The following is a 13,930-nucleotide window of genomic DNA, read 5'->3' as shown; positions in this document are numbered from 1 at the left end:
GAAGATTGTTTGGTGATCCATTCGTCAGTAGGATCCCCTTATCTGCGGTATCCATATCCACTGATTCACTTACCCGCAGTCTGAAAATATTAAAAGAAAAACCCTAGAAATATCTATTTCTAAAGATGAAGTTGCCAGAACTGGCCACCGGAAGGAGGCAGAGACCATGCTATGTATAGCATTTGCCATTAAAATAGTGTTCACTATTATCCATGGTTTTCAGTATCCAAAGGGGGCTTGGAACTGTTCTCGGCAATGTTCTAATTTTTTGGAGCGGTGCGCAGTGGATCCGCCCCCTATGTATGGAGTTCTGGCAGCGACTGGAAGCAACTGGAAGGAAACAATCGCTTGGCTGCGCATGCCTGTTGTAGCATTGCACGCGAGCAGCTTGGAGGCAGTGTTGGTTCTCAGACTTCTCTTGAGGACTAGAAACAGTTTTTCTTTGTGAGAGTCTTAAATTTTGCTCTCTTTTCCTGCATTTATGGAAGAATTAGGAAAAGACCATGTGGTCCTTAAGGTTACACAAAGGTAAAAGTGGGTGATACTGGTGACCTTCCGTGCATTTTCTAAAGTACTTTTCTATACTCTTCTCAAGTACATTTCTGAGTCCCGGTGTGGTTTTAAAAGAATCTCTCTACTCCCCGGAAGAATTCAATTATAAATATTTTATTTTTAAGAATACTGATTAACACGGGAAGTTTTATTTCATGGATCTGTGTGACGTGGCTACCGGTTACATTGAGAAATGCATTTCAGGTACAGTACTGGGTTACGCATGGATTTGGCACGGTCCGGAGAAAGGCTGTAAACAGAATTATTACTTTTTAAAGACGTCAGCTTACGCACCGCAGAGCTTCTCTAGATTTAAGCATCTACAACGCCTGACTCCTGTTCGGTTGTCTACACATGTTCACAGTTAAGGGTGCTCTATAGGAATTACTTAAAAAGAGACACACTGGGTATTTTATAAACAGGGAAACAAGGCAGTGGCAGACATCTAATTTCCAGATCATAGGATCTGGTGAAGAGAAAAGGTTTCCTGGAACACTCTGTCCAGCCACTGCACCGGGAGGTTGTGTAAATCCAGTGCTTACATCCAGGAAAGGTTTCTGGATTAGATGCGGTTACAAGGCTCAGATACTTTTTTTCTGGGAAATGCCAAAATATAAATAATATAGGGAGAAATCAGTGCACAGAAGAGGTGTGCGGATTGGATTACAACTCCCAGAATCCCCTGGCCACCAAATGGGCTGGCTAGCTGGGGATTTTGGGAGTGGCGGTTGGGAGAAGGAGCGCCATTTCCGTGGAGAAGCCAGCTTTTGCGGTCTTAGTTTGGTGGAAAGTTCACTACAATTCCCAAAATCCCCTGCCAGCCGTGCGTGCCCCATGTTGCACCCTGGGGTTGCATCTGTCCAACCTTCACCTCTGTCTTGATGCAGTCTTGAGAATGGAGGTGGAAAGACCTTGGCAGAGGAGTAAATCCTTCTTCTTCTACTCCACGTATTCTTCCCCTTCTGGCAGCGCTGGGTGCGAATGACGTGTACATTTTTGGGGCAGTGGGGAGGTCGGCCCCCATCCCACTGCAGGAATTGTGACGGGTAAAAGGCACAGAATACCAAGGAAAACAGGCTAACTTTTGTGGTCCAGTCTAGTAGAGCAAGCTGGAGACTCGCGTGAAAAGCCATTTAGGTGGGTTGACACGCAATTCTATGAAAAACCCAGACATACGCGAGTCGGGTGGGGAAAAGGGGAATTGCTTCGGAACACCTTTGTCTTCCCGAAAACCTGCACAAGTCAACGTTTTCTGCTTAGCAGTCGAGCCGGTCAAAAAAATCTTCAACACCACACTTGCAAAGCTCAGCTGCTCCTCCCTCTCCTTGGACCCCGGAATTGGGCCAAAGGAAAACCAGAGTAGGGGCTTTTTTTTGTGCTTGACCGATCAGGGCTGAAAGAGGCACACCAGAGGATGATGGGAACATCTGGATCTGCTGTCTGGCTGGGACAGGGCGACTGTTAGGGAGGGACCGTTCGGATATTTTGGAGTCCAGATGCCGGAACTGCCCGTTTTCCAAAAATTAGGCTCGCCTAGACTCAGTGGCCTAGGCTAGGCCTAGCTTCCTTTTCTAACAGGAAGGTAACGCTCATCGTGGTCCCTTCTCGGCCCGGCTTTTCTCCAGATGAGCAAAACTTTTAAGATTTCTGTAGATGTGAGGCCGGCAGGTGGAACGCCCAGAATGGGGGTGATTCTGAGATCCGGACTCCAAATGAAATCGGAACATTCCCCCTAGCGACCCTCTCTTTGACAGAAGGACTGTCCTTTGTTTCAAGGGGTCCGTTTTGCATTTTTGGGAGGGCTGTCTAATCCCAAGTCTGATTTCAGGATAAAAGAACCCTAAGGAAGGAGATATTGGGTGGGTAGGGAGACTTGAAATTCCCCATTTTACATCATGCCGTGGCAGGACAGCTGGCTGTGAGCCTAGCTGGTTTTCATCTTCTTCCCACCCGAATGAACGGCACTAAAAGCGTGTTTTAAGTTACAGACATCATTTTACATTTCTATGGGTTAGTATATATATTTTAGCAAAGCGGTGTTCTTTTTCATTTGGTCCTCTTCCGTCGGTGAGCGGGAAACGGCCACCCGAGCACAGAATGCTAGAAAACAGCTCAAAAATGTTATCTTTGAAGACTACCACTCCCATAATCCCCCTGAAGCCTGGGCCTTCATTCTGCGAACTGAATTCGGCCCCAAAGTAAATGTTCAGCGAAATGAGGCTGGCTGAGCTCCATCTTGCCTAGCGGGCAGGATTCAGCAGTTGTACGGACCTGTGTTTGAATCCACCCCAAAAGCTACAACAACTCCCATCCTCCCCAACTTGGGTGGCCACTGGGTGAAAAAAAAAGATCTCTGGCTTGAGATCCCGAAGGTGAGGACACTCCTTTTCTGAGCCCTACGGTTCCTATGGGTGACAGAAAAATGGTAGCTTTGAAAACTACCGAAAAATTAAATAAGTTTCCGAGGCAGATATAGCTTTGATCGGGAAAAGGAGCTTAAAAGCAGGACAAAAATTGGCTCAGTGCGCCGACTTCTTAGGAATGTGGGGCTTTTGGGGGCCGACCTGCATCATGGTCCTTCATGGCAAGGACACAGAACTGTGGATCAATGGCATTTAGGGGCATGCCATGTCAAGTAGCCAAAGCCACCTTAAGGACTAGAAACTTGGCTACTGAAAATTTGTCAGGAATTCAAATCCTGAGCCAAGCCCCCAACCAGAAAGATAGCCCACCACACTTCAAAAGGAGAAGAACAGTCCTTATGGCTCTGCCACCGGGAACTCAAAAAGGCTGGCACGATATTCCCAAAGCGTCCGAGGGTGTCCGGAGTTTTTCGCCGAAGCAGCATGAATCGGTGGTAAGCACGGGAGAACCAAGCAAATATTTTTTTAAAAAGAAGAATTCAATGACTTCAGGTTCCCCCCCTCTATTAGTGAAAATATATACAGTATATATATATATACTGTATGATTTTAAATATACTATTCTCAGACTCTGATAGGATTTGGGCTGTTTCAGTGCAACGGTAAGACTCGGCTACTTGAAATCGGCCAAGATGTCGCTGAAGATGTTCAAGAAGAGGTGCGCGTGATGGTCTCGGAAGACCAGCGTGGGCCGGAAACGGATGGATCGGTTGCCGCTGCCTCCCAGCACAACACCTGAGGACAGAGAAAGGTTAATTTATTGCGTGTGGGATTATTATCTGTTTTAATATTGGGAGACGCCTTGGGTCCCCTTCACCAGCTTACAGCCGAAACAAAATAAATCGGCTAGGCCGGCTGACTCAACAGGATTTATGTCCGGGCTGGCTTACTCTTCATGGACCGATTCCGTGAGCGATGCACACGTGCTTTCTGATCTGTGTGTCACTCAACAGAACATAACCTGCCGGTCCTGCAATCTCAATTTACAGCACGGACCACCGGCAACCAGGATGTTCTCCGGAAGGACCCCCGGATAGCGCTTCCGTCAAGGGACTCCTCTCGCAGCCATGAAACGTGGACAGCCCAGGGGTGACCTGTTTGGTCGCAGAGCGTCACGGACGCCTATCTGATGGGGCCGGGGCTGGCTTGGGGCCGAAAGGCCGTCGGACCCAAAGAGGTTGGAAAAGAGGGAGAGGAACGGGATTCATTAAAAATACTCGGCCCTCTGGGTTCTATAGCTGTCACCTTAGAAACAGAACACCTTTAATGAAGAGCAAGTGAAGAAGATGGAAATCAAAGTGTGTTGCTATGATAATAATCTATTTTAATTCATTTTTTTCAATTTGGTCCGTCACTTTACTAAATATATACATATTTGCATTCTATCTTTGGATCCTCCCTTCATCCATCATAAACTAACTTTCCTTCCTTCCTTCCTTCCTTCCTTCCTTCCTTCCTTCCTTCCTTCCTTCCTTCCTTCCTTCCTTCCTTCCTTCCTTCCTTCCTTCCTTCCTTCCTTCCTTCCTTCCTTCCTTCCTTCCTTCCTTCCTATCCATCCATCCATCCATCCATCCATCCATCCATCCATCCATCCATCCATCCATCCATCTTTAATCCTTCCTCTCTTCCTCCTGCCTTCCTAACTTCCTCCTCTCTTTTTTCCTTACCTAGCTACCTACCTGATACTGTCCAAAATTCTACTGAATAATTCAGCCAAAGTGCAATAGCAAAACTAGAAGTAGCTACTAATTAAGAAGTCGCCGACTACATTTCTTACCAGGATGCAACTAGGAATTCAACGTGCGACTTGTTCATTAGGGGCCCTCTGCTGCTCTGAGTTAACGCTATTGCACTTGCTGTGGCCTAAACATTCAATGGGACTCTGGCCATTGACTTTTCCCCATTACTATTATTTCCTCAAATGCAGACGGCTGCTTTAATTCTCCTGACCTGTTGGTAAACGGATCCCCTTGCTAATGTGGAAATATGGAAACGACTGAGGGTTCCCATCACCGGACTCGTTCTGAGTCGTCTCATACGATCAAGCCAGTAGTCCTCTATTAGGATTCTGTCCAGCAGGATCTCTAGAGTCCCCAAATCTTTCATAATGGTCCTTTTAAGAGTCTTGATGTCTTTCTGTAGGGCAAAAGGGGGGGGGGGATGGGACGCAGCCCCAAACGGCAAAGCCTTACCTTTATTTCTGGCTAATGCAATGAGCTTGTTCCGGACGGCGTCGTTTGGAGTGTCGAACGAACAGAACGTCCCCCTTCCTCGCGCCCGGCTGACCAGGTGTGGGTAGCGGCTCTAAAAAGAGGGAAAGGAAATTAAACCCCCCACATTTCTCCTCGAGGGAATGATCTTGTTTTGGACTCTCCAACGTAGGAAACAAGGCCTGTGTTGGGGGGGAAAATGGACGGGGGGGAGTAGGATTGTCCTGATGGAAGGGGGTTGGGGTTCTCACAGCATCCTGTATTCCGAACTACAGAGTCAGGGTTACAAAGTGCTGGCGTAAATCAACAAAGCCCTAAATATTTTGTCTCTTTTAGCCATAAATATGTTTTTATGAGCTGGTCACCCAACCGTAATCAATCAATTCAATTCAATACAAAGTCCTGACCAGCTTTGGGTCCAAACGATCTCTTGGTCCTGCCACCCTCATAGGAGAGGGCCTTCTCTGTGGCTGCTCCTAGAGACTCTGGAACTCCTTGCCACTGGAGGCCAGCCTGGCCCCCATCTTGGCTGTTCTTCCACAAGCAGCTAAGAGACCTTTTTAGGCAAGACTTTCCCTTAGCGAGCGACCATCTAGGAGACAATAAATGGGATGGTTTGTTTTTTGTTGCTTCTCGATCTGTTTTCCCTAATCCTTTTTGCCAAACATTTTGTATAGTTGAATATAGAGTGGGATGCGAACCGCCTGTTCGTGCAGGTTCGTCCTTCGGCCAAACGGGTGTTTGACGCTTCCCAGCCCCGCCTCCCCTGGCGAGCGCCCAGTCCAGATGCAGCACCCAGAGGAGGCGGGGCAAGGCAGCCAAAGCGCTGCTTCTGAGTGGGCGCCCGCAGGAAGGGGCGGGGCCGAGAAGCACCGAAGACCCGTTCGGACAAAGAACGAATCGGCACGAACATTCGGCTTGGCCATTCACGTCCATCTCCCCCATACTGCTTTTGAATACCGTGTTTTTAATGGACGTAAGCTGGCTTTGGTCCTGTTTAAGGAGAAATGTGGGGTAAAAAAAAATATATTTTTTAAAAAATAGATTAAAAAGCTTACACTTACCCTGGTGAAAAATACTCCGACTCCTTGGACCTTGTTTAGCGTGGACTCCCTGTTTTGTAGTTTTTACAGGGAAACTGAAGGGCTCAACTCCCCCCCCCCATCCTTTCTCACCTGTAAATCGAGGAGTCCCGCCAGCAGCACCTTCCCGGCGTGAGCGGCATTGCCGAGGAGGTCTTCCCTTTTAATGATGTTAATGACTTCCGCGAGGAGGAGATTCTTGGAAGGGTCCCCAAGCCACGTGTTGAAAATCCGATATGGCTGGAGGAGGAAGAGGGAGCAGAAGGGAAGGGAAGGGAGGGGGGAAATTAATAGTAACTTTAATTAATTAATAGGCCAACGCAGCCCTACATGTTTTATTAGACACTGTACAAGCTGAAATACTACCGCTTATTTCTCCCCCTTCAATGAAAGAGTCTTGTGTCAGCCAAGGAGAAGGCACTTTGCACATGCTTGTGGGCACCATTCAAGCAACAAGCCTTGCCAGCTTTCAAGCTCTTCTGGAGATGCCTTTCCCTCGTTCCCACCACTCACTTGAGAGGGACTTGGGAGATAAGCATTTTTGGTGGATGCTCCCGAGCTGTGGAACTCCCTGCCACAGGAAGAGCGGGACTCCTGCCTTGAGCAGGCGGTTGGACATGAGGACCTCGGAGATCCCTGCCAACGGCACCCATCTATGGAAAGAACCAAAAGACCTTCCAGAGCTCCACCCGCAACCCCAGTTTTGAGATGTCCTCCTAACTCTCAATGAGAAATCTATGGTCCTTCCAAGGTTTTGTGTGACTACAAATCCCATCACCCCCCCTGGGGGGGAATGGCTAGAACTGATGGCAACGGCGGTCCCACAGCTTTGGTGACCACATGGGTGTGTATGTTTGTGTTAGTGTATTCAAAACAAGGACTTACAGCGTTGGCCCGGAATTCCTCCTTGTGGAAAAACCCGCCGGTCATCATCTTCTTACTGAAGGTCAGAACGTCGGCGGGGTCGTCCAGGCCCCAGTGCTCGTGGGCCCAGAACTTGCCGGTGCAACCGCCCCCCGTCTGCACCTCGTCCACCAAGAAGCCGCATCCGTGCTGCGTTTGGAGAGACGAGACCATTTTAGGGCGTTTTGGGAATCAGGGTGGGTGGGTGACGGGCTCTCATGAAGCAGGGAAGGCTGGTCCAGGAGGGAAACTGAGGCACTGACCCACTCCAGGCTTAGTTCAGGCCTGTCAGCCCTACGCAGCCCCCAGAGGTATTTTTGTGCCCCCCCATAAAAATAAATCTGGTTCCTTCTCCCCCCCTCTCTCTCCACCCACTTACCTACCGTGACCCCCACTGGAACACCCCTGTTCTATGAATGAACCCTCTATTTAATGAGACACTCCAGCGTGCATATGATGAAGAGGTGCTCGGTTCTGCCTGTTTCAGCTCAAACTAACTACTGTTTCATCAACCACCACCGTGAAGAAAATGATCCACGATTCTACCTAGCTGGGTTTCAAAGTTGCCCCGAGCTGACCTTTCTGGCGATGTCTCTCAACTTCCTGAAGAAGTCATCCGAAGCATGGTTGTCTCCTCCTTCCGACTGGATCGGCTCCACGATGATTCCAGCGACGACTTTCTTCTTTTTCCTGTATTTTACGATCAGGTCTTCCACCTGCAAGTTGATTTTTTTTTAAAAAAAGGAAGTCACGTTTCCACCCCACCCCCTTCTACTACTGTTCACTAGGGCAATGAATCAACACTTTTAAGAAAAGGAAATGCAGAAAGAAGAATTCGCCATTTTTGTACAAAATGAACCTCACAGACAGGTTTCACAGACATCCGGTGGGGAAAATCTCCTGGTCCTCCATAGAGAACATCCTGAACTCCGTGGTGGAGAAACAGTGGAATATAAATAACTATGTGAAGTGCATCGCCACCATAATTGATTTTATTTGTTTGTTTGTTTGTTTGTTCGTACATTCATTCATTCATTCATTCATTCATTTTGTACCCTGCCTATCTGATCAATATGACCACTCTACCCAGATCATGCTTGAACCCTCCCTAGTTGTTGGTTGGAAGCGTATAACTGAAACAATCATCACCATAATCAAAATAATAATAAGGTTCTCACCTCCTCTAAGCAGCGGGCCTCTTCCTGGGCGTTCTCTTTCACAAACTCTTCCAGGGGGTATTTGAGTCTCGGAAATGGAGCGATGGGCCAGTCCAGGGAAGGGATGTCCAGTTTGTGAATGGCTTTTGAATGTGTGGCCGCTAAGCAACCTGCAACAAAGGAGCAACGGGTGGGCATTCAAAAGGCGGCCCCTTCCGCCTGCAATCTGAAAGGGTAGCATCGAAGAGGCCACGTGATGCCACAGGACACGGAGACAAGAAGGGATCCGAAGGCCTCGGGAGAGAGAGAGCTCGACTTCCAGAAAAATGAGGTGGCCGGCATGGCTGCGGCAATGTTTCAGACTTTGGAAGGAAAGTCTCGCAAGAAGAAAACTAGCACCTCGTTGTGCAACACTTCTACTTGCAGGAATTTTTTTTTTTGCTTTAAAAAAACCTTTTTATTTAATACATTTTTAAATCATGCCCAATAAAATGACAACAATGAAACAACAACAACAAAAAAATTGACAGGAAAAAGAAAGTTCAACGAACATGAATGAAATGAAAAGAAATATACAATGTAACATACATGTTCCATCCTGTACTCCCCACCACCCTTGGGATTAATTTACTTATTGATTTTACTTTATATTTTGCAGCTGCCCCATTTCTCTCCGGAAACATAGTAAATTCTTGTCCCGGGGTATAACTTTTCCCTTTCTCAAACACACGTGTACTAAAAAAAAAGTTCCATATATCTTTAAAATCATTTGTATTTGATTTTCCTTTTCTAATCTTAATTTTACATGTTAGTTTGTCATTAATGGCCATATTACACATTTCTTTATACCATTCCTCTGTATTGATTTGATTATTTTTCTCTCTGGGGGGCTTTTAAAGGAGCATTCAAAAACCTGTATCTACCTCAATAGCTGTCTGTATGACATAGTCCATTTTGGTTAGAAATTAAATCGGCAACCTGTTGATCTTCCCTTTCATCCTTGGTGTGTTTGGGGGATTTGATGATGACTACAACTCCCAAGATCCACAGCCAGCAAGGCCAGCGGCCGAGGGATTCTGGGAGTTACAGTCTAAAAACGCAATGTTTTCATGCCCCAGGAAATATGCTAAGTATCGCTACTGTAGTTAATCCAAATCATGCTCTGGTATCAATTTTTGGCATCATTCTGATTTCATTAATCATCTGAAATGGTATGGCAGATGGAGGCTCCCTAGCCACGGCACATGGAAATTTAGTGGGCATGGAATTTTCAGAATTCATGGGTGATCAGAGGTCTGCAGGAATTTCGACAGCTAGACTTTGGGGAGCTTTAGTAGAAACCATCAACCCACCCCCAAAAAACCCTCCTGTTCTTTCAGGTGTCTGCTGCCACTTTCAGCTGAAAAAGAATCTACATGAGGAAGAAGGAAGAAATGTCTGATTGGGGTTATGTTTTATAAGAAATGCAAGGCATTACAGGTCTAGTAGTCTCCCTGCCTATTAGGCTTCATATAGAGTGCATCTCAAGAGACCACCAGGCTCATAATGCCTTGGATCTCCCAGTGAGCTTACTGTTAGCTCTGCACAGCCACTTTCTCAGTCTTCATCATGAGAGAAGCCATTCTTTCTCAGCTGAAAGTCATTACAGACACCCGAAAGGACCGGGTTTGTTGCTGCTGCTGATGTTTGCTGACACCCTGCCCCAACCGAGGTCCGGCTGGGGAATTCCTATCAGCTTCTTGAAGGCTGTAGTTCACAAAATACAAAAACCCCATGCCTAGAATTTCGATTAGGAATAGCTACAGCCCAAGGGTCAGATTTATTCCCCCTTTCCTCATCCCCTCACACCTCGACATTGTCCAGGTTTCCTTACCCATGGTTCTGCCGTGGAATCCTCCCATAAAGGAGAGCATGGTGTATTCCGGGCAACCGGGTGGCTGGAACAAAAACGGGGGATTAATGTGACAAGGTGATCCGATCCATCAGCTGAGGGGGGGGGGGGGAAACAACACCACTTTCTGAAGACGAAACCCATCCAGAAGAACCCGGTGGTTTGGGGTTTACGGTTCAATTTTCAGCATTTATACACCATCCCTCTAGCATTCGGGACAGAAGCCAAACTACCCAAATAAAAAAACAAGGGCTCCACTCTGGTTGGGAGAACTAGCAATGGGATGTAGATTCGTAACTGGAGCATCCTGAAGTCCCATTGCGTGGTCAACGTCTTAGGGAATGCTGATTGGTCGAGGTCTCCAGCTGCCGAGCCAGAGGCTGTGGGTTCGATTCCACCCACGGTGCCTCCTTGGACAGGGGCTGGACGCGGTGATCCCACTGGGTCCCTTCCAGTTCTGCAGTTCCAAGATGATGATGATTGTATTACCTGGTTGATCATGCACGTTTCCAGTTCTTCTTTAGTAACACTTTTCTGTCCTCTTTCTTTGTTCTGGAAGACAAAGGGCGGGTTTCCCGTTAGCTTCCCGAAACGAAAACACAAAGGCCGAAATTCTTTCGTGCGATCTCATGCTGCGCAAATAGGATGATGTCATCATCTGGGAAGCAGAAGATTTAATTGACGTTTGGTAGCCTTCGGATAGATTTCGGGAGCCTTTTAATTGCCAAAAATAGCTCCTGGGTTGCTGTCGCCAGGATCAGAACCACCAAAGGCGGTTTTGGAAGACTCCCCTGTCCGAGGCTCCCTGAGCGTTCTCCAGCGCAAAGCGGGAGCCCTGGGGAACCGCAGAAGCCGAAGGGAGATTTAAATTAATTTCAATGAAATCTCCTGCTTCCCGGATGATGATTTCATTTGGTTTCTGCAACATGAGTGACATGAACGGGACTCTGGCCGCTGGGCATCAGATCAGGAATCCTTGCCTTAAAGGCAATCAGCAAAGAGAAGTGGAAGGCGTAAAGAAAGATCTGGCAAAATAACTGTATTGCTTTTGCTGTTGCGTAATAATATAATTTAAAATAGTGTAGTGTTTCCTGTGTTTTTCAGCAAATTTAAAGTTTGGCACAGAGAGAGAGAGAGAGAGAGAGAGAGTAAGGGAAGAAAAGAGGACAAAGTCAGAAGCTAAGGAAGCTAAATAGGGTTGGCTTGGGTGAATGACCGGAGGGGAGACCGCCAGGGTGTACCATGGCCCTCTCTAGGCAGAATGAAGGAAGAAAACAGTAGGAGAGTGACGAATGCCAGCCATCTTGACGATACTGCGTCAGGCTGACCAACCAGAGGCATAGCTAGGCATTTTGGCAGCGGGGGGGGGAACCAGCATCACCTCCCACCCACTTTGCCTCGGGGCATAAACCTAAAGGAGGAGGAGGGAGGGAATATGGTGTCTTCTCCCACCACCTCAAAAAGAAAGAAAAAAGTTTATGCTTCCCAAAAAGAAAAACGAATCGGGCCAACGAATATTTGCCATTTTTCTTACGAACTCTCTGTGGTTTGGCGTTCCAGGGCAAAGCTGGGACCAAGCATCGGACTCCATCTGAAAAGCATGCCTCTAAGGCTTCTGCTCTTGGTCTCTCCCGATGCTGCGCGTGTCGGAAGCGCAAACCGACGTTTCCAAGAGAAGCACTTGAAAGCTTTTTACTCACCCTGTACCACATGAATATGGATTTAAAGGCATTCTCGTTCGAACAGGAACCACAAGACATTGTCACCACCTGAGAAAGACCCTTAGGAGCCACCTGTCCGGGGGGGAAAGAGAAGCAACAGAGGAAGGTCAGCTCAAAGGAAAAAAGTTGGTCAAGGAACGCGTCAAGGCAAACGCCCCTCCGAGGGGGAGAAACACACAAATTTCAACCCTTGGCTTTGCACGTTTGCAACTTTTGGGGGTGGTGGTGGTTTTCCAGCTGCGGCGCCAAGCTTTAAAATCAAAAACTGAATACAGTTAACTTATATTTGTTCTATTTCATAACACAGCTTGTGCTGCATGGTGGCAGATCGATGGGAGACCGAGACTGGCCACCCTCTCTCACAAAGAATGACAGAAGCATCTCTTAGGGGAGATAGGAGGGCACTTTTCAAATATTCGAAAGGTAGTCCCCTCCAGAGGAGCGGGATCTGTTCTCGACCGTCCCAGGGTGCAGGACACGCAACAATGGGCTCAAGCGGCAGGAAGCCTGACTTAGGCTGAATATCAGGAAAAACTTTCTAACTGTTAGAGCAGTACGACAACGGAACCAGTGATCTCAGAAGGTGGGGAATGGTCCAACGCTAGAGGCCTTCAAGAGGAAATTGGGCCACCCTCTGTCAGATATCTTTTGATTTGGATTCCTGCCTCAAGTAGAGAGGGTTGGACTAGATGGCCTTAGAGGCCCCTTCTCACTCCATGGTTCTACGATTCTATGAATGAAGGTGAAAATCATGCCAAATGGCTTGCGGCGCAGGAACGGAGCAAAGTCATTTCCAGATCATGCGGTATGGAGTGAATTCTCCGACCCCCCCTCTAACCCTTCCTCGTTCCCCGGCACCACCGATTCAAGACTTACTGAAAGCAGCGATTCCTTTAGCTTTTCAGCAAAGTTTTCCGGAGGTAAGATCCCCAGGGCGGGCCTGTTGACGAAGGTGCTCTGGAAAAGAAACGGGAATGCGCTGAACAAGCATCGGAGATATTTGGCAAAAGGCAGCTTAGCATCGTCTTGTGGTCCGGAAGCCAAACTAGAGATGCAACATAGACCGAAACCCAGTGGTTTTGTGCCGTAAGTCAGCCACGAGCAGGCCCACTGAATCCCTGAGAATTTGGGGGAAATCAACTCCTCTGTAAGTTCCATCCAGTCAATGGGCCGACTTGAGTTGCAGCCTACTTTAGCTTAGAAAGCAAGTTCCTTAGAAAGTAACTAGGAGAAACCCAGGGGGATCAATGACACCCCAAAGCCCCAGGGATTCAACAGGCCTACTCTCGTGCAATTGAACTAGGCTAAGCAACATGATTTTGGCCGTAGTCTCATGAAAAGATTAGAGATCAATAAGTTGGCCTTGTTTTAATACGTCAGGATAGCGGAAGAAGAAATTGCAGATCCTGATAAGATGGATTCTTTTGCATAGTGTGAAGATGAAGGCAGGATTTGTTGCGGTTGCAGCACAAAATCAGGTTTTCCCCCTTCTCTTGTGAAGCTAAGGACAAATATTCGTGTGAATCCCAATTCGTGTGCATCCACCCCCACCCCCGAGCAAGGGCAAAATGGTGATGGATCTGAACGCTCCTAATTTTCTCTAGGAGCTAGAGAGAGAAGCACTCTTTGGGTCCCCCAAAACACAGACACAATTTTATTTTATTTTTTACATTTTCTAAAGTGATGCCCAAAGAAGGGGAGTGGTATGTCTTTGTGGGCTAAGGGATTTACAATCAGGCCACGTTCCTTGAAGTAAACCTTGAGTAAATCATTCTGAACCCGGCTGGAACTTTTTTGAGTGATTCAAGGCTTTCTGAAAGAAGACCCATACCAGATTCTGAGGCTGCTGCAGGAGTTTGATCAGAGACGGATGGCTGTAACCTAGAAGAACAACAGAGAGACGGTTTCCAAAAACTCGATCTGAGGAAGATGATTGAGCCGCTGGCTTCTAAAACAAGCACATGTATTTAGGGGGAAACAAGGCAGATGGA

General features: G+C 47.4%; 1 protein-coding gene across 2 annotated transcripts in view; it reads right to left on the bottom strand.

Annotated features, from left to right (window-relative positions):
* Nucleotides 1-650: 650 nt before the first annotated feature.
* Nucleotides 651-13,930, bottom strand: part of ABAT (4-aminobutyrate aminotransferase) — a 30,942-nt gene continuing 17,662 nt past the window's right edge. For both annotated transcript variants that reach the window (XM_072982713.2, XM_078381471.1), the window contains exons 6-16: nt 13,771-13,820; nt 12,816-12,896; nt 11,919-12,011; nt 10,708-10,770; nt 10,201-10,264; nt 8,349-8,497; nt 7,749-7,886; nt 7,153-7,320; nt 6,361-6,507; nt 5,168-5,279; nt 651-3,710 (exon numbers count right to left, since the gene is read on the bottom strand). In XM_072982713.2, coding sequence (XP_072838814.2) covers nt 3,589-3,710; nt 5,168-5,279; nt 6,361-6,507; nt 7,153-7,320; nt 7,749-7,886; nt 8,349-8,497; nt 10,201-10,264; nt 10,708-10,770; nt 11,919-12,011; nt 12,816-12,896; nt 13,771-13,820 — 1,187 coding nt within the window. In that variant the 3' untranslated portion in view covers nt 651-3,588. The remainder of the gene's footprint in view (nt 3,711-5,167; nt 5,280-6,360; nt 6,508-7,152; nt 7,321-7,748; nt 7,887-8,348; nt 8,498-10,200; nt 10,265-10,707; nt 10,771-11,918; nt 12,012-12,815; nt 12,897-13,770; nt 13,821-13,930) is intronic.

This window comes from Pogona vitticeps, chromosome 13, assembly GCF_051106095.1.
Source record: "Pogona vitticeps strain Pit_001003342236 chromosome 13, PviZW2.1, whole genome shotgun sequence".
In the NCBI taxonomy this organism is placed as follows: Eukaryota; Metazoa; Chordata; class Lepidosauria; order Squamata; family Agamidae; genus Pogona; species Pogona vitticeps.
The sequence above is the reverse complement of the archived record's forward strand: the minus strand, read 5'-3'. Positions and strand labels throughout refer to the sequence as shown.